Source organism: Balaenoptera acutorostrata, chromosome 9 (assembly GCF_949987535.1).
Source record: "Balaenoptera acutorostrata chromosome 9, mBalAcu1.1, whole genome shotgun sequence".
Taxonomy (NCBI): Eukaryota; Metazoa; Chordata; class Mammalia; order Artiodactyla; family Balaenopteridae; genus Balaenoptera; species Balaenoptera acutorostrata.
Genome location: NC_080072.1, coordinates 47,654,324 through 47,675,936, shown reverse-complemented (window position 1 = coordinate 47,675,936; position 21,613 = coordinate 47,654,324). Strand labels below are relative to the sequence as shown.

The window sequence follows — 21,613 nt, the reverse complement described above, 5'->3', positions numbered from 1 at the left end:
AAGGACCTAAAATAGCCAAAACAGTCCTGAAAAAAGGAACAAAATTGAAGGTTTTCTACACCTTGAAATACAAAACTCAGAATCATAAAGCTTCTAGAAGAAAAGTGAATGTTTTTGCAACATTAAGGTAAAGATTTCTTGGACAGGGTACAAAATGCACTAATAATAAAATTTTTCTTTTCTGATAAATTGGACTTCTTCAAAATTAGTTCTGCTCACCAAAAGACAATGTGTAGTAAAAGATTAGATAAGCCCCAAACTGGGAAAAAGATATTCACACTATATCTGACAGTGGACTTGTATTGAAAATATATGACAAACTTCTATAAATCAACAATAAAAAGGTGAACAACCCATTAAAAATGAGCAAATCATCTGATTGCTTATTTGAACAGACCCCTCACAAAAAAAGGTACATGAAAGGCAATAACACAAAAAAGTGCTCAACATCTTTAATCATCAAAGAAATGCAAGTTAAAATCACAAAGAGATACCATTTCAGACACAGGGAAATGGCTAAAATAAAAAAGACAAACAAAACCAAATGTTGGCAAAGATATGAAGCAACTAGGACATTTAGCACACTAGTGAGTATAAAATGTTACAACCACTTTGAAGAACTGTTTGGCAGTTTCTTATGAAGTTGAACATACCTCTACTCTATGACTCAGCAATTCCATCTAGAATATATACCAGATGATTCCACTTACACGAAATCCAAGAACAGACAAGATGATCCATGGTGATAGAAATCAGAAAGTGCTGCTTGGCGGGGGAGGAAATTGATGGAATGAAATCTGAAGGAACTGTTCTACATCTTGTTTTAAGTGGTGGTTTCACAGTTGTATCTAACTGTCAAAACTCAACAGAACACCTAAGATCCATGCATTTTTATTGTTTCTAATTTTACCTTATGCCAAAACAAACAAACAAAAAACGCAACCACTAGCTTTCAGGCTGTCTTATGGAATGGTCCCACCTAATCAGTTTGCAGTCATTTCCGTGGCTTTAGGATTCCTGGATGGGTTTATAGCCCAGCTTGGGTAAATACACCTTGTACAGTTGCAGGTCTGGAAAGATAGTGACCCTAAAGCACACATTCTCATGTAGCTTATCTGTAGCCTGTGAGCTAGAAAAGTTCTCAAGAGAGAAGGCTTTGAGAGCTAGAATGAAGCCAGGCAGCTTCCAGCAACTAGGGATATGACAACAGGGATGGGGTTTCACTTGCGGACCTGCTGCTGCTACTGCTCCTTCTGCTGTTAACTGCATGTAGGCCATCGGGCAAACGTTGGCTATCCACTGGCGTGTTTGGACCCACCTGTGAATTATCTGTAACACTTAAATTGGTTGTAACCATTTCTTTACATGCATGGGAAGAAAGTAGTCAGTCCTTCCCTAAGTCTTTTTTTTTTTTTTGGTCATTAAGGTAATTGCATTTCTGAGACTCATTTTTCCAGATGCCTTTGGAAGCCTAGTTAGGTATAGACTAAAGAGTCAGTGCTTTCCATCTATTTTAGTTAGTTAATTTCAGATTACAAAAGTAATACATATTCCCAATGGAATAAAATAGAGAATCTAGAAATAAACCCTCACATATATAGTCAACTAAATTTTGACAGTCAGAATTTGATCATTCAGTGGGAAAGGGCTTTTCATTTGTCTTTTCAACAAATGGTGCTGGGAAACCTGTATATCCACATGCGAAAAAATGAAGTTGGACCCTTATATTATACCATATATAAAAATTAGCTCAAGATGGATTAAAGACCTAAACTTAAGAGCTAAAACTATGAAACTCTTAGAATAAAACATAGGTGAAAATCTTCATGGTCTTATTTCTTATGTATGACACCAAATGCACAGGCAATGAAAGAAAAAATAGATAAATTGGATTAGGAGATTAGTTCTTACATATGACACCAAAATGATAAGTGATGAAAGAAAAAAATTAATTGAACTTCTTCAAAATTAAAAACACTCGGAAGTTCCCTGGTGGCCTAGTGGTTAGGATTCCAGGCTTTCACTGCCGTCGCCCGGCTTCAATCCATGGTCAGGAAACTGAAATCCCACAAGCCACGAGGAATGGCCAAAAAAAAAAAATTAAAAACACTTGTGGGGTTTCCCTGGTGGCACAGTGGTTGAGAATCTGCCTGCCAATGCAGGAGACACGGGTTCGAGCCCTGGGCTGGGAAGATCCCACATGCCGCGGAGCAACTAGGCCCGTGAGCCACAACTACTGAGCCTGCGCGTCTGGAGCCTGTGCTCCACAACAAGATAGGCCGCGATAGTGAGAGGCCCGTGCACCGCGATGAAGAGTGGCCCCCACTTGCCACAACTAGAGAAAGCCCTCGCACAGAAACGAAGACCCAACACAGCCATAAATAAATAAATAAATAAAAATTAAAAAAAAAATTATTAAAAAAAAAAAAAAAAACACTTGTGGGTCTTCCCTGGTGGCGCAGTGATTGAGAATCTGCCTGCCAATACAGGGGACACGGGTTCGAGCCCTGGTCTGGGAAGATCCCACATGCTGCAGAGTGACTAGGCCCGTGAGCCACAATTACTGAGCCTGCGCATCTGGAGCCTGTGCTCTGCAACAAGAGAGGCCGCGATAGTGAGAGGCCCGCGCACCGTGATGAAGAGTGGCCCCCGCTTGCCCCAACTAGAGAAAGCCCTTGCACAGAAACGAAGACCCAACACAGCCAAAAATAAATAAATAAATTAATTAATTAATTAAAAAAAAAAAAAACAAAAAAAACACTTGTGCATCAAAAGCCACTACCAAGAAAGTGAAAAGACAATCTACAGAATGAGGGAAAATATTTGCAAATCATATATCTAATAAGGGATTAATATCTAGAATATATATATATATATTTTTTTTTTAAGATTTTTTTGATGTGGACCATTTTTAAAGTCTTTATTGAACTTGTTACAATATTGCTTCTGTTTTCTGTTTTGGTTTTTTGGCGGAGAGGACTGTGGGATCTTAGCTCCCCGACCAGGGATCGAACCCTCACCCCCTGCATTGGAAGGCGAAGTCTTAACCACTGGACTGCCAGGGAAGTCCCTAGAATATATTTTAAAATAATAAAATAAAATAAAAATAATATTATGAGGGGAAAATTATCTAGAGTATATAAAGAATTCCTATAACTCAACAAGAAAAAAGCAAGCAAACCAATTTAAAAATGAGTGAAGGGGACTTCCCTGGTGGCGCAGTGGTTAAGAATCCGCCTGCCAATGCAGGGAACACAGGTTCGAGCCCTGGTCCGGGAAGATCCCACATGCCGTGGAGCAACTAAGCCCGTGCACCACAACTACTGAGCCTGTGCTCTAGAGCCCGCGAGCCACAACTACTGAGCCCGCGTGTCACAACTACTGAAGTCCGCACGCCTACAGCCCATGCTCCGCAACAAGAGAAGCCACCACAATGAGAAGCCCGCACACTGCAATGAAGAGTAGCCCCGGCCTGCCGCAACTAGAGAAAGCCCAAGTGCAGCAACAAAGACCCAATGCGGCTAAAATTAAATAAATTAAAAAAAAAAATGAGTGAAGGACTTGAATAGACATTTCTCCAAGAAGATTTACAGATGGTCAATTAGCACATGAAAAGATATTCAACATCATTAGCATTAGGGAAGTACAAATAAAAACCACAATGAGATCCCACTTCACCTACATTAGGATGACCGTTATCCAAAAAACAGAAAATAACAAGTTTTGGGGATGATGTGGAGAAATTGGAACTCTTGTGCATTGCTCATGGGAATGTAAAATGGTGCAGCTGCTGTGGAAAACAGTGTGGCAGTTCCTTAAAAAGTTGAACATAGAATTACATATGATCCAGTAATTCCACTTAAAGGTATCTACCCAAAAGAATTTGAAAATAGAGACTCAAACTAAATCAGCTATTTACCTTGATGTTAAAATAACCAGTCTCAACATTTAAGACTATTTACTTCATCTTTTTTTCTGTGTGTGTGCGCATGTGAACAAAGTTAGGATTATAATACAATTTTGTATGCTTGTCATCCACTTAACACTACATCCTGAGTACTTTCTCATATCAATCAAATGTTCTTTTTTTAATATTTTATTTATTTATATTTGGTTGTGCCGGGTCTTAGTTGCGGCCGGTGGGCTCCTTAGTTGTGGCTCGCCTTTTCCTTAGTTGCGGCTCACAGGCTTCTTAGTTGCGGCATGCATGTGGGATCTAGTTCCCTGACCAGGGGTTGAACCCAGGCCCCCTGCATTGGGAGCTTGGAGTCTTAACCACTGTGACACCAGGGAAGTCCCTAAACGTTCTTTTAAAAGGATTTTTAATATTTATAAAATAATCCATAAAATGGATATGCATAATATACTAACTCATTCCACATTCATAAATTGTGCAAGCCTCTGATTATTTTCATAGGAAACAAATTCTAGACATGGAATTATTAGATTAATGGTATGAACTATTTTAAGCTTCTTGCTACATATTGCCAAATTATTTTCTGGAAAGTTTTAGCAATCATGCCATGGATCTAAAAGTGTTCTTGTTTTCACTGTATTCTCACTAGCATTAGGATTTTTTTTTTATATTTGCATAATTCACAAGCCAAGGATAAATTATATTTTTACTTTCATTTGTTTGGTGAGGTTGAACATGTTTTTCATATTAGCCTGCAATCTGTTTTTTCTTCATTGAGGTAAAATTTACATACAGTGAAATGCACAGGATTTTTGTTTGTTTGTTTGTTTTTTGGGTTTTTTTGGCCACAGTGCGCTGTTTGTGGGATCTTAGTTCCCCAACCAAGGATTAAATCCGGGCCCCTGGCAGTGGAAGCACAGAGTCCTAACCACTGGATTGCCAGGGAATTCTCTGCACAGATCTTAAGTTTACAGTTCAGTGAGTTATTAACATACACACCCATCCCATCCCAAACAAGATCTAGAACATTTCTGTCGCCCCAGAAAGTTCTCTTGAGACCCCTTCCAGTCAGTCTCCACCTAGTTATTCTGATTGTATTATTTTGTTTGTTCTTAAACTTTGCAAAGTGGAGCCAGAGTATGAACTCTTCTGTTTTTGGGTTTTTTCTTTTAACATAATATTTTGGAGATTTATCCATGTTCTTGTTTATAACATCAGTTCATTGTTTTTTATTGCTGATCAGTATTCTGTGGTAGGAATATATCACAATTTGTTGATAGATTCTCCCCTTAATGAACATTTGGGATGCTTCCAATTTTTGATTATTGTGAATAAGGTGGCGGTGAAAATTCTAGTACAAGTATATTTGTAGACATATGGTCTCATTCTCTTAGATAAACACCTGTTAGTGGAATTGCTGGGCCATGGGGTAGAGGTATATTTAACTTTATATGAAAGTGCCAAACAGTCCTCCAAAGTGGTCTGACCATCATACACTCCCACTAGCAATGTATAAGACTTCTGTTTGGGACTTCCCTGGTGGCGCAGTGGTTGAGAATCTGCCTGCCAATGCAGGGCACACGGGTTCGAGCCCTGGTCCGGGAAGATCCCACATGCCATGGAGCAACTAAGTCCGTGCACCACAACTACTGAGTCTGCGCTCTACAGCCTGCAAGCCACAACTACTGAGCCCGCGTGCCACAACTACTGAAGCCTGCGTGCCTAGAGCCCGCGCTCTGCAACAAGAGAAGCCACTGCAATGAGAAGCCCACGCACCACTACGAAGAGTAGCCCCCGCTCGCCGCAACTAGAGAAAGCTTGTGCGCAGCCATGAAGACCCAACATCAAAGACCCAATGCAGCCAAAAATAAATAAACAAATAAATAAATTTATTTAAAAAAAAGACTTCTGTTTGTTTCACAACATCAACATCTTGTGTTGTTACTTTAAAAAATCTTAGCCATTCTAGTGGATGTGAAATGATATATCATTGTGGTTTTAATTTGCATGAAGGTTGCTTAATTTCTTAATATCTGGTACTTCTCTAGATACCTGTTGTTCTTTTTTTTTTAATAAGAAAATGTGTGTTTTTTTTAATAAATTTATTTTATTATTTATTTTTGGCTGCATTGGGTCTTCGTTGCTGTACACGGGCTCTTTAGTTGTGGCGAGCGGGGGCTCCTCTTCCTTGGGGCGCGCGGGCTTCTCATTGTGGTGGCTTCTCTTGTTGCAGAGCACAGGCTCTAGGCATGCAGGCTTCAGTAGTTGTGGCACACAGGCTTAGTAGTTGTGGCTAGCGGGCTTAGTTGCACCGCGGCACATGGGATCTTCTCGGATCAGGACTCAAACCCGTGTCCCCTGCTTTGGCAGGCGGATTCCTAACCACTGTGCCACCAGGGAATTCCAAGATACCTGTTGTTCTTGATTTTTAATTTAAATCTGTTATGGACAGAGAACATATTCTGTAAGATTTCATTATTTTGAAATTTGAGACTTGTTTTCCCTGTCTTTCATTGATTTCCCATTGTATTCCATATGTATTTGAAAAGAATGTGTGTTCTGCACTTGTTGGGTGTAGCATACTACACATTAGGTTAAGGTGGTTGATAGTGTTGTTCAAATATTCTATAACCTTATTAATCATTTCTATATTTGTTCTACTAGTTACTAAGAAAAAGGAATTAATATCTCCAACTATGATTGTGGATTTGTATTTCTCCCTTTTAGTTGTTAGGGGTTTTTTTACTTCCAGTATTTTAAATCTCTGTTATTAGGTGCATATTTCATTTTAATTTCTCAAATAACCTCCTAATAATACCCTTCTGTGTTACTTTTTTGTGGTTGCTCCGGGGATTAAAATGTGCATCCTTAAGGTATTGAAGTCTACTTAGACTTAACATTGTACTACTTTACATGAAATCTAAGAACCTTGCAACAGTATATTTTCATTCATGCCCCTACTCTTTGTGCTGCTGTGATATATTTTACATTTACATGTTATAACCCTGACAATGCAACATTATATTTTAGCATTAAACAGTTAATCTTTTAAGTAAGTTATAGGATGACAGGAAACATAATATTTTATACTTACCCACTAATTTATCATTTCTAGTGCCTTTTATTCCTTTCTGTAGATTTGAGTTTCCATATGGAATCATCCCTTTTGCCTGAAGGATATGCTTCAGCATTATTTGTAGTGCAGATGTACAGTGACAAATTCTGTTTTTGTTTATTTGAAAATATATTATTTCACCCTTCTTTTTGAAACATTTTTGTTTTGAAGGATATTTTTGCTAGATATGGGATTTTTGGTTGGCAGTTAATTTTTTTCTTTCAGCACTTTAAATTGTCTCTGTCCTTCATTGTTTCTGATGAGAAATCAGCCATCTTCATATCATTGTTCCCCTGTATATAATATATCAGTTTTCCTCTGGCTATTTTCTAGATTTTTTTAGCAATGTGATTATGGTGTGATCTTCTTTGTATTTATCTACTAGGTTTCTTATATATAATTATAAGACAATATATATAATATTATAGAACATTATATAATAATTTTGGGGGGCTATTTCTTTCTTACCGGATTTAGGAAAAGTCTGGCCATAATTTCATCAAAAGTTTTTATTCTGCCTCATTCTGTTTCTCTTTTCCTTCTGGGTCTCTAATTACATGTATATTAACTTGGTATTGTCCCACAAGTTGCTGGGGAGCCATTCTTTTTTTTTTTTTTTAATCTTTTTTCTTGGTTCTTCAGATGGATAATTCCTATTGATCTTAGAGTTCACTGACCTTTTCTTTTGACATCATCATCTTCTATTAGGCCCATTCAGATAATTTTAGATATTCTCATTTTTCGATTGTAGAATTTACTTTTTTTTTTATAGTTTTCATTTATTTACTGAGATTTCCTCTTGTGTGCATTCCATAAGCCTTTTAACATATTTATAATAACTGTGTTAAAGTCCCTGTTTGCTAACTCTAACGTTTTGGTCATCTCATGGTCCGTTTCTACTGACTTCATTTTCTCTTGACTCTGGGTTACATTTTCCTCTTCTTATGTGTTGTAATTTTTTTTATTGTATTCTGGACATTATGGATGATACATTATAGAGATTCTTAATTTTGTTATATTTCTCTGAAGAATGTTGATTTTGCTTTGTCAGGTAGTTAAGTTACTTGTAGAGGCTGGGTTTTATACTTTATTAAAGTAGTTCTGTTTTAGTTTTGCCATTTAGTCTCAGGGTGAATCTTCAGTCCTGGGATACAATCTTTACTCCTAAAGTGTGGCTCTTAGGGTTTCAATGGAAAGCCTGAGGTATTTTCCAAACCCCTCTAACTTGGTGGGATTGAAATTCTAAATCCTATCTGTCCTGTGGTATCGCTGAAATCTCTTCTCAGCTTTTCAGCCTTCTAGCTGCTGCTTTCTACCGGATTTATTGGAACCTCCCCAACACGTTTGCAGTTCTGAGGTCTTAAAGAATTGAGGGGAGTTTATACACAGGTTTGGGAGCCCCCCTCCCTCTGGCTTTCTCCTTTCTAGGATATCCCTCTCAATACATAGCCATTCTGGCAGCCATAGACTCCATTATCTGATACCTTAAGTTGCCCTGTGCTGCTCAGACTGGTGAGTGCCCTCAGTGGAAAAGCTATTTAAACATAGATGTGACCCAGTGTGGTTCCCTTCTTTTGAGAATCCCCTCCGTTTCCTGCCTGCTTTTCGTCATTCACCACTGCCTTCAAATGGTTGCTTTTTCATATTTTTTTCCACACTTTATGATTGTTATCTGCAGGAAGGGTTAGTCCAATATAAGCTACTCCCCCACTGCCATACTGAAATCTGTTGCTGGACTATGGAACATTACTGGAATTGATCCAAGCTAAATATCTATTAGCTCTAAAATCTAGCATTTTTAATGGATTAATGGCCAAGTAAAATAGTAGTTTCAGTTTTTAACTTATTCTTTCTCTGAGTTTGGCTGGACAAAATTCTTAAATATCATATAACAGAAGTAATTGATGCCATTTTCTTTGTTATCCACATAGCAAAAGCTATATTTGTGGTTTAAGAGCCACAAAAGCACTTTTAACCACTTTGACTAGATGCTTCAGGAACAAGATGGAAAGATTCCATGGAATCTAAAAGAGGAAGTGAGTATAACAAGATGTGTTGCTTGGAATTCCCTGGCGGTCCAGTGGTTAGGACTCTGCGCTTCCACTGCAGGGGTCATGGGTTCGATCCCTGGTCGGAACTAAGATCCCTCAGGCCATGGTGAGGCCCCCCCGACACACAAAAAAAAGATAGTTGCTATTTTGTCAGGAATGCTACTGGTACTTTGTCTTCCTAGTTAATGGAAATCTTTTTTTTGTTGTTTTTTTTGGCCGCACCATGCAGCTTGCCGGGATCTTAGTTCCCTGGCCAGGGATCGAACCTGGGCCCTTGGCAGTGAAAGCACCGAGTCCTAACCACTGGACCGCCAGGGAATTCCCAATGGAAATCTAATTTTATTTTTATTTTTTATTCTTTTGTCTTATTTTTTATTTTTAAAATTTTTAATTGTTTTTTATTATTTTTTAATTTTTTAATTTTTAATTTTTTTATGGAAATCTAATTTTTTAAAAAATAAATTTATTTATTTATTTTTGGCTGCGTTGTGTCTTCGTTGCTGCACGCGGGCTTTCTCTAGTTGCGGTGAACGGAGGCTGCTCCTCATTGCAGTGTGTGGGCCTCTCACTGCTGTGGCCTCTCCCGTCGCGGAACATGGGCTCTAGGCGGGCGGGCTTCAGTAGTTGCGGCGCACGGGCTTAGCCGCTCCACGGCATGTGGGATCCTCCCAGACCAGGGATCGAACCCGTGTCCCCCGCATTGGCAGGTGGATTCCCAACCACTGCGCCACCAGGGAAGTCCAGAAATCTAATTTTAAATGCAACAGATAAACAGGAGAAAATAGTATATCTACCAATGATCCAAACTCGGGAATAAATAGACATTTGAGGTGTGAATTAGTCCACGTGTGTAACTTCCCAGGCAGCCGCTTAGGGATAATAGAATCTAGGCACAGTCATGTCTCTCCTGGTTAATGGAGCCTGACATAGCAAATCCACTTTTTCAGTGTCCTCTACTCTGTTTTGCCATTGGCTCACTTCATAACCTTAGATACGTCCCTTCTATCTGAGCCTCAACTTGCTCAAATAAAAAAGAGGAGTCCATGGGAATTCCCTGGTGGTCCAATGGTTAGGACTGCCGCTTCACTGCCAAGGGCCCGGGTTCAATCCCTGGTCGGAGAACTAAAATCCCACAAGCTGCGTGGCACAGCCAAAAAAAAAAAAAGAGTCCAGAAGAGACAATATGTAAGGTCTTTTCCAGCTTTAGGCTTCTACAAGTGTATGGTCAGAAGGGAGGTTTTCCTTTTGAATTTGAAGACAGTCCCTGTGTTAAATGGATTTTAACCTATTTAAATCATAGTTTTAATTTTTCTGTGTATTTTTTAAGGTTGCGATTGTGGCTCAGGACTTGGCAGCATTCCATACTGCATCATCAGAAATGGGGCACCAACAGCATAGCCATCACTTAGTAACCACAGAAACCAGACCTTTGACCTTAGTGGCAACATCCAACGGCACCCAGATTGCAGTTCAGGTGGGTACAATGGCAACTGTCCTCCATCGACAGCAGTGCCGCTCAGCTCTCAGCCTTGTACACTCTGCTTTATGCGTAACCTTCACAGAGGCAGGGCACAGAATCATCTGTATTACTTAGCCACATTAAGGAAATTGCTGTGTTTGAAGTAGACTCAAAGAGACTAAAACTTTGTTTTCTACCATCCTTGTATATTCTAGGGGAATTTATAACAAGAAAAATAAAGCTCCTGGTATATATATATACCTGTGTGTACCTGGCCAGCCATCTTTACTCTCAGAATAAAAGTCTAATTAGGCAGGACTCTATAAAGCACTTAAGAGTTATTCCTTGGAAATGAACCTCCTGTGAACATAGACCCCAAGTTAGTCCTCTGAGAATCACTGCACAGCTGTATTTTATGGTGGGGAATGTCAGAAGACTGTGAAGAACACATTGTCTGGGAAGTCACTGCATTCAGGCAGAGAATCTAGAATGCTAGGTGTAGATTACCTTTCCTTGGGAAGATTTTTTTTTTAATGTATTTACTTGGAAAAGGGTTAGAACATACTCAGGAAAATGCCAGCTGGTTTTAATTTAGTTTATGGGCATAAAAGCTAAAGGCTCAGGAAGCTCTCTATCTCCACTGGAAAAGATGAGCATCTTTTGTTCCTTGCATGTGTGAAGGTTTATCAAAATCCTAAATAAAGAAACTATCCCTGGCAGGAATTTGTTTTTATGTTTTGTGGATCAGCAGTAGTACCTTAACAAGCCCAGGTGTCAGAGTTACAGAGAGAAATTTTACTTCTGGTATGTTATATTTCTTTGGCATCTTGACTGCAGTTTTGTGTATGTTCCTGTTTCAGCTTGGAGAACAGCCATCTCTGGAAGAAGCCATCAGAATAGCATCCAGGATCCAACAAGGAGAAACGCCAGGGTTGGATGATTAATCCTCAGAACAATGGAGCAATAAAGCAAGAGGAGCCTTTCATCTTCAGGCAGCAGAGATCCATGAAGCCCGGGCCCAGGAAAATTAGAAATTTTCCATTCCTGAAACACTGTACACATTTTTATGCAAGAGTGGAGAACATTTTATTCTTGACACTTTTGTGTATATAACCCTTGGAATAGATTTCCCAAACTGATTCATTGTGTACAAGGAAGTATGAAATTAGGGCAATACAGTAAATTTTTATGTTACTCTTTTATCAAATTGCAAAGTCCTAGAGTCTACATGCAAGACCAGTGAAGTCTTATGGAGTCTTATGATAGATTTTTAACTTACTGTGAAAAATTAAAGGCTGTATCTAAAATGTCAAAGGTTCTATACATCAAACAATCATAATTCCAAAAGCCATCATGGATAATAAAGGATGTAAAGCCTTCACATATTTCCCTCAGCTAGTAGAGTGTCTGCAGTTTTTGTTCTACTGTATATTTGTCCATTTTTATTTGTATCTCACGGTTTGAAGACTATTCACTATAGTTTTCCATCCCTGTTAAATACCAGCTCTTCAAGCTGAAGTGCTAATTGTATTAGCATTACATTGGATTATGTATAAAATTACAAAGTTTGGTTATTTAAAATTAAAAAGTTAAATCCAGTACTTTGGTTTTGTTAAAGATTTTCCTTAGCGTTCAGTTTCTTGTTACTGTTTTTTTAAAATACTGAACTATCAAAGTTTGACCACAGGCTGGAGCCCGGGATAATAGTGCTGTAATTGGAAATGGCTTTACTCTGAAAATTAGGTTAGTGGGTTGGTGTAAATTATTTATTTTTGCTTATGTACTTTTGTTTTAAAGCTTATTTACCCTAAAGTTTATTATTAATTTTGAATACAGCAATTTTTTAAATGTTACCTTTATATTTGTTTCATTAAATTGGTATGGAGGTGGGGGGAAGTGTTGTAGAAAATACCACGAACATAATAAAATACAACACATATATTGAGAGTATATTGTGTATCAAGCACAAAATAAGTACATTTCCATACATTTTTATCTACTCATAACAATTTTGTGAGATATGTGGGATTTACTACTCCTGTTTGTACCTAAGGAAGCTGAAGGTCCAAAGAGGTTAAGTGTCTACCCAGGCCTTACAGCTGTGGTGAGGCAGGGCAAAGACTTAAGAACCCAGACTTTCTGACTCCCAAGTCCAGGGTGTTTTTTCACCACACCACAACTGCCTTCTCAGATGATAACCTGTGGCAGAGATTATCAAGATGAGCTATGGTGATCTCGATTGCCCAATGACCTGAGCACCTGAAAAACCATCTCTAATGTTGGAAAATCAGTGTAGGCTCTACCAAGGTCCAAAAAAAAGGGGGGGAGGGTGTGTGAGGGTTGTCCTGCAACAATCACTTCTTTGCTGTTGTTCACCATGCTTTGTTTGCCAGGGAGCTGAAATGTGGCTGTTTTTCATTTCAAGCCTTACAGTAAAAAGGAAAAAATGTTGTGCTGTTTTATTTAATATAAATGTTATCTTTGATCAGGTTCTTTGAAGTCTTGCTAAAAAGGGTCATGATTTAGTCATTTGAAATGGGAAACCCTTCAGGGTTGGGCGGGGGGATTGGCTGCTTTCCCTTCAAAGCTCTTCATGGATAGATAATGTTAGAAAAGGTCTCAGTCACCCACAGTCTCAGTCTCCATTCTTGACAGAGACATTTAAACACACCCATAACTCCCAGCTGAGGCTCAGAAAGGGGCCAGCATGGGGGGATAGAGGAAGCACAGAATCTCAGACTCACGGGGTGGTGCTCCCGCCTCCCGGTCCCAGGTCTGGCTGCTGACAGGGAGCTCCTCAGCTGGGCCCAGCTGGGTCTGCTGTGCTTCCCAGAACCAAAACCCAAGCTCAGCCTCCTTAGGCTTTGCCTTCCATCTGCCTTTGTTCAGGTTCCAGGGTGTTTCTCCCTCGCCCCAGCTCCTTTGCCAGCTGGATTGGGCAGTGCAGAGCTGGACGCAGCTGGTGGGCCTGATTATACCTCAGCTCAAAAGAAAATTCCTTCCTACTAGCACCAGAGAAAAGGGCAGAGGGGTGCTGCTGGTTTGTCCCCTATCTGCCTTCCTGCGAAGGGACCTCAGGAGCATAGGAAGGTGGTATATTGCCCCAAGGGAAGACTCCAGCTGATGTACTGAGAGTTGCTAGTAAAGCTGGTGTGGGCTTTCTTAGCGCAGGGTGCAGAAAGGAGCCCTCTGAAGTTGTAGAGTCCCCCAAGACCCTTGATGAAAGCAGAGTACACTTTTTTTTTTTTTTTGGCCGCTCCACGTCTTGCAGGATCTTAGTTCCCCGACCAGGGATTGAACTTGGGGCCACGGCAGAGAAAGCCCCGAGTCCTAAACCCTGGACTGCCAGGGAATTCCCCCAGAGTACATTCTAGCAGATGGAGCTAGTTGAAGCATAACTCTGCAATATGATCCAGGCGATGCTCAAGGCAAACATTTCAGTCTGAGAAAGACACCTCCACTCTATCCCAGACACAAATTGAGGCCACTGCAGTCCGCACTCATAAGAATTTAGAAAATAAAGAAAAGGATTTGGCTTCCCTAATCCTCTACAGGTGGCAGCTCTCCAGAGGGCCACACTGCTCTGTGGGCCCCCCACTTCACCCCCAGGCCATTAGGGGCAAACTAACCTTGGACAGTCTCATGTGCCGCCTTCCTGTATGGCAGTCCTGGGACTAGGTAACTCGGGAAGCCATGCACTCAGCGCTGAAACGGGCTGGATTCCATGTCTCATCCCAAAGAATTTACATTTCCTGGCATGGATTAGTTGTAGACCAGTTGACCAACAGTGAGCAGGGAGTGGGGAGCTGAAAGGAAAGGGGCACAGATGGAGTCTGTTGTCAAGGAGGGAAAGGAAAGGGAAAGGCTGCTTCAGCCCCTCCACTGTGGGCACTTATACACTTAGTTAGGTTTCCTTTAGGGATGAGGGGGTCTTTCAAAGAATACCCTAGCCAAACATGCTCTTTTCTTTGGCCTGAGGAACGGGACATGTGACAGGTACCGTTGAGGACCCTGCACTTGGGATTTAATGCACTGTGGTTGCAGTCTTGAAATTCTTAATCACTTTAACTTTGGGTTAAGGGAATTCTCATGGAACAGTGGAGCAGGCACTGGGGGCTTGGAGCCTGAACTTACACACATTCCCACCCCTGCGGCCTCCGTGGATGGGTTCTCACTGCCACTCCCCTGCCTGGCAGGGGCCTGGTGCCAGTGCAGGAAGGTGGGTGCTGGGGGCACGCATGCTGTGGAGTGGGGCATGGTGGCAGCCATCCTCACCCCAGCCTGGCGGCACCACGGTGCTCCTGGTGGGCGGCCGACGTTAGCGGAGTCTTGACAGGGGCAAGCTCTTGCCCACGCTTGTACTGAGTGCGTCTGAGTTTTGAGGATACCTGGGAGTAGCCTGTTTGCTGTGGGCTGAGGTGGCAGGCCTGTGGGAAGGGGAAGCTGGCAGCTGTCAGGCCGAAGAGACCACCCGCCTCAGGCACCCATGGGGTCCTATGCCCTGGAGGGTCCTTTCTCCTGGCTCTGCGCCAGGGGGATCCTCACTTCTTCCTTCCACTTTTCCTGAGGCTGGCTCTGTTTTTCTCTTCTAGCCAGCTCAAGGTACCCTCCTGGAATGAGCCACAAAATTCAAATTGTGTAATTTCAATGATTCCAAATACAACTTAAATACTCTTGACATTTTCATCTAAAACTGGCATTGCATAATATAAAGATGAAGGGTAAAATTCATGCTAAAAATTTGTCTTTAATTTTTCTTTACTTAGGACGACATTGAATAGCAAATAAAAAACATCATGACAAGTCGAGAGAGTCTGCAAAAGGAGGAAAAAGCTTATGTATTTCTTTATGTGTATGGGGGGGCGGGCTAAAATATACATAACATAAAATTTACCATTTTAACCGTTTTTGAGTGTGCAGTTCAGTGTCATTAAGTACATTCACATTGTTGCGCAAACATCACCACCATCCATCTCCAGAACTTTTTCATCTTCCTAAACTGAAATTGTACCCATTAAACAAAAACTCCCTCTCCCCGCCCCCTCCAGCCCCGGGCAACCACCATTCTACTTTCTCTTTCTATGACTTTGACTACTCTAGGTACTTCACAGAAGTGGAATCATATGCTATTTATATCTGGCTTTATGCATACCTTTAACAGCCCTTTTTTCCTGCTTTTTGACCAAGAATCCCCATATTGTCTTTTTGTACTAAGCCCCACAGATTATGTAGCCTGCCCTGCTGAGGAAAGCTCTTCAATTCTCTTTTTGCTGTCACACAAGAGGTGTGACTCGTGTTTGGGGAATATATCATACTCTTTTATGGGCTCCCTTAGGGTAACTGGGAACTTCTACTTCCCCATAACTCCTGGAGGTCCTGCAAAGCAGGTCACCTCTGGCTGTTCCCTCCAGCTCTAAACTCACCTGGCTTGAGAGGTACAGCGTCCTCAATTCTCCATACAGGAATTTCATTTTGCTTCCAGAGCACGGCTAAAATTGAAAGACAGAAAGCAAGTCATGTTGAGAATAAAGAACACTCAAGAATCAGGATAATTGCATGAATAGGTAAAATGAAAATTAGCTGGCAAAAGCTTTTTCTTTTCACTTTTCTGCATTCAAATGACAGAAAATAGGATTCTTGCTCTAATGTCAATCCCAAATTTCTCCCAGTTTGTTTCCCTTCTGCAGAGTTTCCCTGGACACACAGGAGGCATCCAAAAAAGCTCTCCAGAAGACAGAGCACCTTCACTAATCTGTCCAGAAGCCCATCTGCCTAAGAAAGGATGTGGAAAACAGCTCTAATCTGAGTTGCAGACTCAGTCCCAGTGCCCTCCAGATAAATTCTGCAATTTCTAAGGAAAAAGGAAAGAGGTAAAATCTCTGCTTCCGCAAGGGAGTTGCCTTATCTTTTTAAATAGGGAGCTTTTGCTCCAAGCCAGTGACAGGACTTTTGCACCGATGAGGACCCTGGGAGGGCAATGGGTCCCAGTTGGGAGCAGCTCTTACACTCACCAGACCTTTTACCCAGATGAAACTGATCAGCCAAGCGGTTTCCCCACTGCATTAGAGCTTTTCTAACATTCTGAAATTACTTAATGTTCTTTTAAACGGAAAATCAGGAACAACAGAAAAGTGGACCATTTTTTTCTGCGAAGGTGATCTTCACTATTGTGAAGCTGGTGAAATATTGTGGGTATATCAAAGTCAAAAAGAAAGCAATTAGTTAAGGATGAAAGGCTATGGCAAGCCTTGGGGTCAGCCACCAGCAGGAGGCGCTAAGTAGGTTCAGGGAGCAATCGACAGCTACACACTGCTTCACCACCTCCTTCTGGAACAAATCAACCGGCTGTGCCTGGGTGAGGGCAGTCCTTAATCTTGAAGGAAGTCATTTCATGCTAGGAGAAAACAGGGTTAGTGATAGGAAGAGAAGGACCCTGACTGCCTTCTCAGGTCACAGAGTTTGACATTAGGAGGAAATGCCCACACCAGACCTTGGAGACTAGTTTTGTGTCTTGGCTCAACCTGGCAACCACTTTTGGCTTTATAACCAGTGTTGACCAAAGAAATACTTCTGAGGGCATCTGAGATTCAGTTCTGAGATGCCAGCTGCAATCCTTGTGACCAGAAGGTGCTGAGGACTAAATATTCTCACACATGCACTTACAGGGCAAATCTCTGCCAGGCCTAAGAGTCCCAAGTCCTAGTCACTTATTCCTACCAATATTCAACACTCCTTAGCCCACTCCTAATTAATGCATGGGCAGGTTGTTGGCAGTGTTTGGCATCCTGCATCACACTGCACAGTCTCAGGGAAAGGTCTATAGGGTCACCTTCCTCCATCCCCACAGGAAAAGTCACTTGCTCACCCAAAGGTAGAGCCCAGTCCAGGGCCCCAGTGTCAACCATGATTGGATGCAACACGGTGCTGAAGCTCCTACCCCATGTTCTTAGACAGCAACCACTGGGATAAATGCCCTTTGCTGCCCTACCCTTGGATCCCAGTCTAACAAGCAGGCTCTGACCTTGTTCCCAAGGGTTGCATCTGCTACTACTCTGGAGAAGTTTTTAAAAGCTGTTGCCTTTAACTACCCTCTTTGGCTAGCTTTCTTCCTCTTTCTTCCTCATTGCGTATCAGAAGAAGATGAGGAGGAGCTTTTTATTCCAAAGCTGACTCTTCCTTATTCATACTATATGTGCTCTGACTAAGGACTTGCTCATTCGGAGGAAGAAGAGCCTGTTTCTAGCTCCACCTCTGAGACTAGGAAGTTAGAACTTAGTCAGTCTAATGCACTCAATCACTAAGAAAAATTTTCAAGTTTTCCTAAACAACTCTTCAATCAGTGACAGACCAAAACTAAATTATAGACTAGTTTTAAGTACACAGCAATGAGAATGTATGATCTTCAACTGCATGTAAAAGTATGAATGATCCTTATAAATATAATGTTCAGCAAAGGAAGCTGGACCTAAGAGTGCGGACCAAACCATTCTCATTATTTGAAGTCAGGACAGTGGATACTCTTGGTAGGGAGGGGAGCTGGGGGTGAGAAGAAAGCCCAGAGGGAAGCTGAAGCTCTAGCTTCATGGGCATGTCCATAGGGCCCTGCACTTAGAAAGGCCTCACTGGTGGTTTAATGCTCTGCTGTCACCATCTTAAAGTTCTTAATAAAACTAGAACATTGCATTTTCATTTCTCATTGGACCCTGTAAACTATGTAGCTGTAATGTTCTATTTCTTAATCTGAGTGTTGAATTTGTGAATATTCACCAAAGTGTACATATTTTGATATGTTTGCTTTTCTGTATGTGTATTATACCTCAACATGAAGTTTAAAAAAGTTGAATTATAGATTATTTTAAAAATAAGTCAATGAAACATTACTTATGGAATGCAGCCAAAGTTGTATTCACAAGAAAACTCATGACCTTAAACACTTTTACTACTGAATAAGAAAAAATAAAAGTTCATTAACAAAGCAGACAATGCAGGACCTCAAACAAAAAAAAAAGCAATACCTCAAAAAAAAAAAAAGCTGGGCTTCCCTGGTGGCGCAGTGGTTGAGAATCTGCCTGCTAATGCAGGGGACACGGGTTCGAGCCCTGGTCTGGGAAGATCCCACATGCCACGGAGCAGCTGGGCCCGTGAGCCACAATTGCTGAGCCTGCGCGTCTGGAGCCTGTGCCCCGCGACGGGAGGGGCCGCGATAGAGAAAGGCCCGCGCACCGCGATGAAGAGCGGTCCCCGCACCGCGATGAAGAGTGGCCCCCGCTTGCCGCAACTGGAGAAAGCCCTCGCACGAACCGAAGACCCAACACAGCCAAAAATAGATAAATAAATAAATAAATAAATAAATAAATAAATAAATAAATAAAAAAGAAAAGAAAATCCTTTAAAAAAAAAAGCTGAACCTAGACACATTAATGAGCAACATCTTTCAAACTTTCACAGAATCAATCATTCTCATACTATTAAAGCTGTTCTAAAGCACAGAGAAAGAAGCAAACATTCCAGTGTTTCATGAAGCCAAAATCCTATTAAGATTGTACAACAGAAAAACTATGGACCAGTTCCATTTATAAATATAGATGCAAAATGCCTACATGAAATACATGAACATAATTTTGCAGTATGTTCTGAAAACAACTTGACTACAGTTTATTTCAGGAAGAATAGAGTGGCATAATAGAAGGAAAATCTACTCATCTCATTCACCACATAAATAATTAAAAAGAGGAAAAAGCATAATAATTAAGAGAAATGCTAAAATGTGATATAATTGAATATTCATTCCTCATAAATATTCTGACAAAAGGAAAAGAATACTTCCCTAACAGATATAAATCATGTCCACATGCACACATACACATAATCGCATCTTATCAACCAATATTCTTCTTCTTTTTTTCCATTATTTTTCTTAATATCCCCATTAAAGTCAGGAGCAAGACAGGAATGCTCTCTACCTCTCCTATAATTAGCACCATGTTCTAACCAACTGAGCTAACCAGCCATTGAACACCTCACCTCTTATTTAATGTTGTTCTGGAAGTGTTAGTTAATGCAATTAGACAACAGAACAAAGTAAGAGTCATAAATACCAGGAAGAAGGACAGAATTATCAATTATATGATTGCCTACTTAGAAATCCAAAATAATCAACTGAAAAATTGTTAGAAGTAATCCAGGAGCACAGAACATGTTTTGTGTCTTTATTTCATCTTCGCCATTTTTCTGTGCTCTTGTTGCTTCTAACCACTGGTTTACAAGCACACAGACACACAGGACCCTGGAAATCAGCAGAGCTTGGTAGTGGTGGGTGGGCATCAAACACAAGGCTGGGCTGCTTCAAAAACCTTGAAGGCAAGGCAGGTGATCCAGTCAGAATTGGCAGGAGCATGTGTGAGCAATCCTACGTCCCAAACTGAGCTCCTGGCTCAGTTAAGATTCTGAAGCTGGTAACCAGGGACAAAGCCTCTTATTCTGTGCTTAAAAGTGAGCCTGTAATAAATCAGAGGGCTCCTGGAAGCCCCTTCCTTATCAGCACCTCACTACAGACTGCAGCCAGAGAACAGAGCTGCTTGTCTGAGACCTGCAGGAAGACCAGTCCAGATGAAGTAACCAGGCTAAGAAAACAGAAGCACAGAGCAAAGCCAGGGGAGGGAGATAGGGAGGTGGGGAAGCGAGGAAAGGGAAGGAGGGCTAGGGCATCAGTGACCAGAAAGAGAGGAGAGCTCTAGTATGTCAGAAAAGGCAGGGTATGGGTCTCCAGGACTTGTGCCATAGTCCACCTTCCCCATCCTGTTTTAGAGCAATGATACAGCCTTCCTCTTGGCTCTCTCTTTAGTTGGTACCTAGGCATTTTGGAAGTGAGATTTTTTGATAATTTTGTATATTTCTCCAAATGTCTTCCCTGTGGTAAATATACTTACTCTAGGTTAATTTTTTAAAATTGAATCATTATACAGTTTTGCAACCTTTTTTTCATATCTTAGATATCTTTTCATTTTGTACATATAGCTCTATCTCATTATTTTGCAAACTGTGGTTACTTATTATTTAATGGACATTCGGGTGGCTTCCAATTTTTGGTATTTTAAACAATGCCTACAACACAATTTCTCCAAATCTCCATTTGGCTGATTCCCTCACTTCATTCAGATTCCTGCTCAAATGCCACCTCCTCAGAAAGGCCTTCCTAGATCATCCTATTTAAAATAGCACCTCCCTCCAACCCTCTACCACTTCTTAATCCCTGACACCTCCCTTTTTCTTATATAGCACTTATCACTACTTGATACTTTTTGTACCTTTGTTTACTTATATATTGTCTGTCTCCACCAGAGGCCTCAAAGTTTTATGAAAGTAAGGACTTTGTTTTGTTTCACTGCTGTGTTCCTAGTGCCCAAAAGGGTGCCAAGCCCATAGGGGAATCTCATTAAGTATTTACTGAATGAATTAATACAACAATAAACATTCTTTTATATATTTTTGCAAACCTGTAGAAATGTTTACTAGCATTGCTGAGTTAAAGATTATAAATATTTAAATTGTAACAGAAATATTCAAAACAATCTTTTAGGGACTTCCCTGGTGGCGCAGTGGTTAAGAATCCACCTAGCAATGCAGGGGACACGGGTTCGATCCCTAGTCCAGGAAGATCCCACATGCCACAACTACTGAGCCTGTGCTCTAGAGCCCGTGAGCCACAACTGCTGAGCCCATGTGCCACAACTACTGAAGCCCACATGCCTAGAGCCTGTGCTCCACAACAAGAGAAGCCACTGCAATGAGAAGCCCACACACCGCAACCAAGAGTAGCCCCCCCTTGCCACAACTAGAGAAAGCCCACACGCAGCAACGAAGACCCAACGCAGCCAAAACTAAATAATTAATTTTTAAAAAATATTAAAAAAATATCTTAAAAGTGGTACCAATTTACACCCACCCCCATAGCAGACAACCCTCTGCAACACAGCATAGTATCAATCTTTATAATCTTTCCTCTTGACTTTAGAATTTAAAATACATGTGGATTTTATGGTATAACAAAAAGGTAGAGGTGCCAAGTCTGA

General features: G+C 40.9%; 1 protein-coding gene across 6 annotated transcripts in view; it reads left to right on the top strand.

Moving 5' to 3' along the window:
• The window catches only part of ZNF143 (zinc finger protein 143), a 61,669-nt gene extending 49,275 nt beyond the window's left edge, over positions 1 to 12,394 (top strand). For all 6 annotated transcript variants that reach the window (XM_057552314.1, XM_057552315.1, XM_007172790.2 and 3 more), the window contains 2 exons: positions 10,410 to 10,556; positions 11,402 to 12,394. In XM_057552314.1, coding sequence (XP_057408297.1) covers positions 10,410 to 10,556; positions 11,402 to 11,485 — 231 coding nt within the window. In that variant the 3' untranslated portion in view covers positions 11,486 to 12,394. The remainder of the gene's footprint in view (positions 1 to 10,409; positions 10,557 to 11,401) is intronic.
• Positions 12,395 to 21,613: the final 9,219 nt, after the last annotated feature.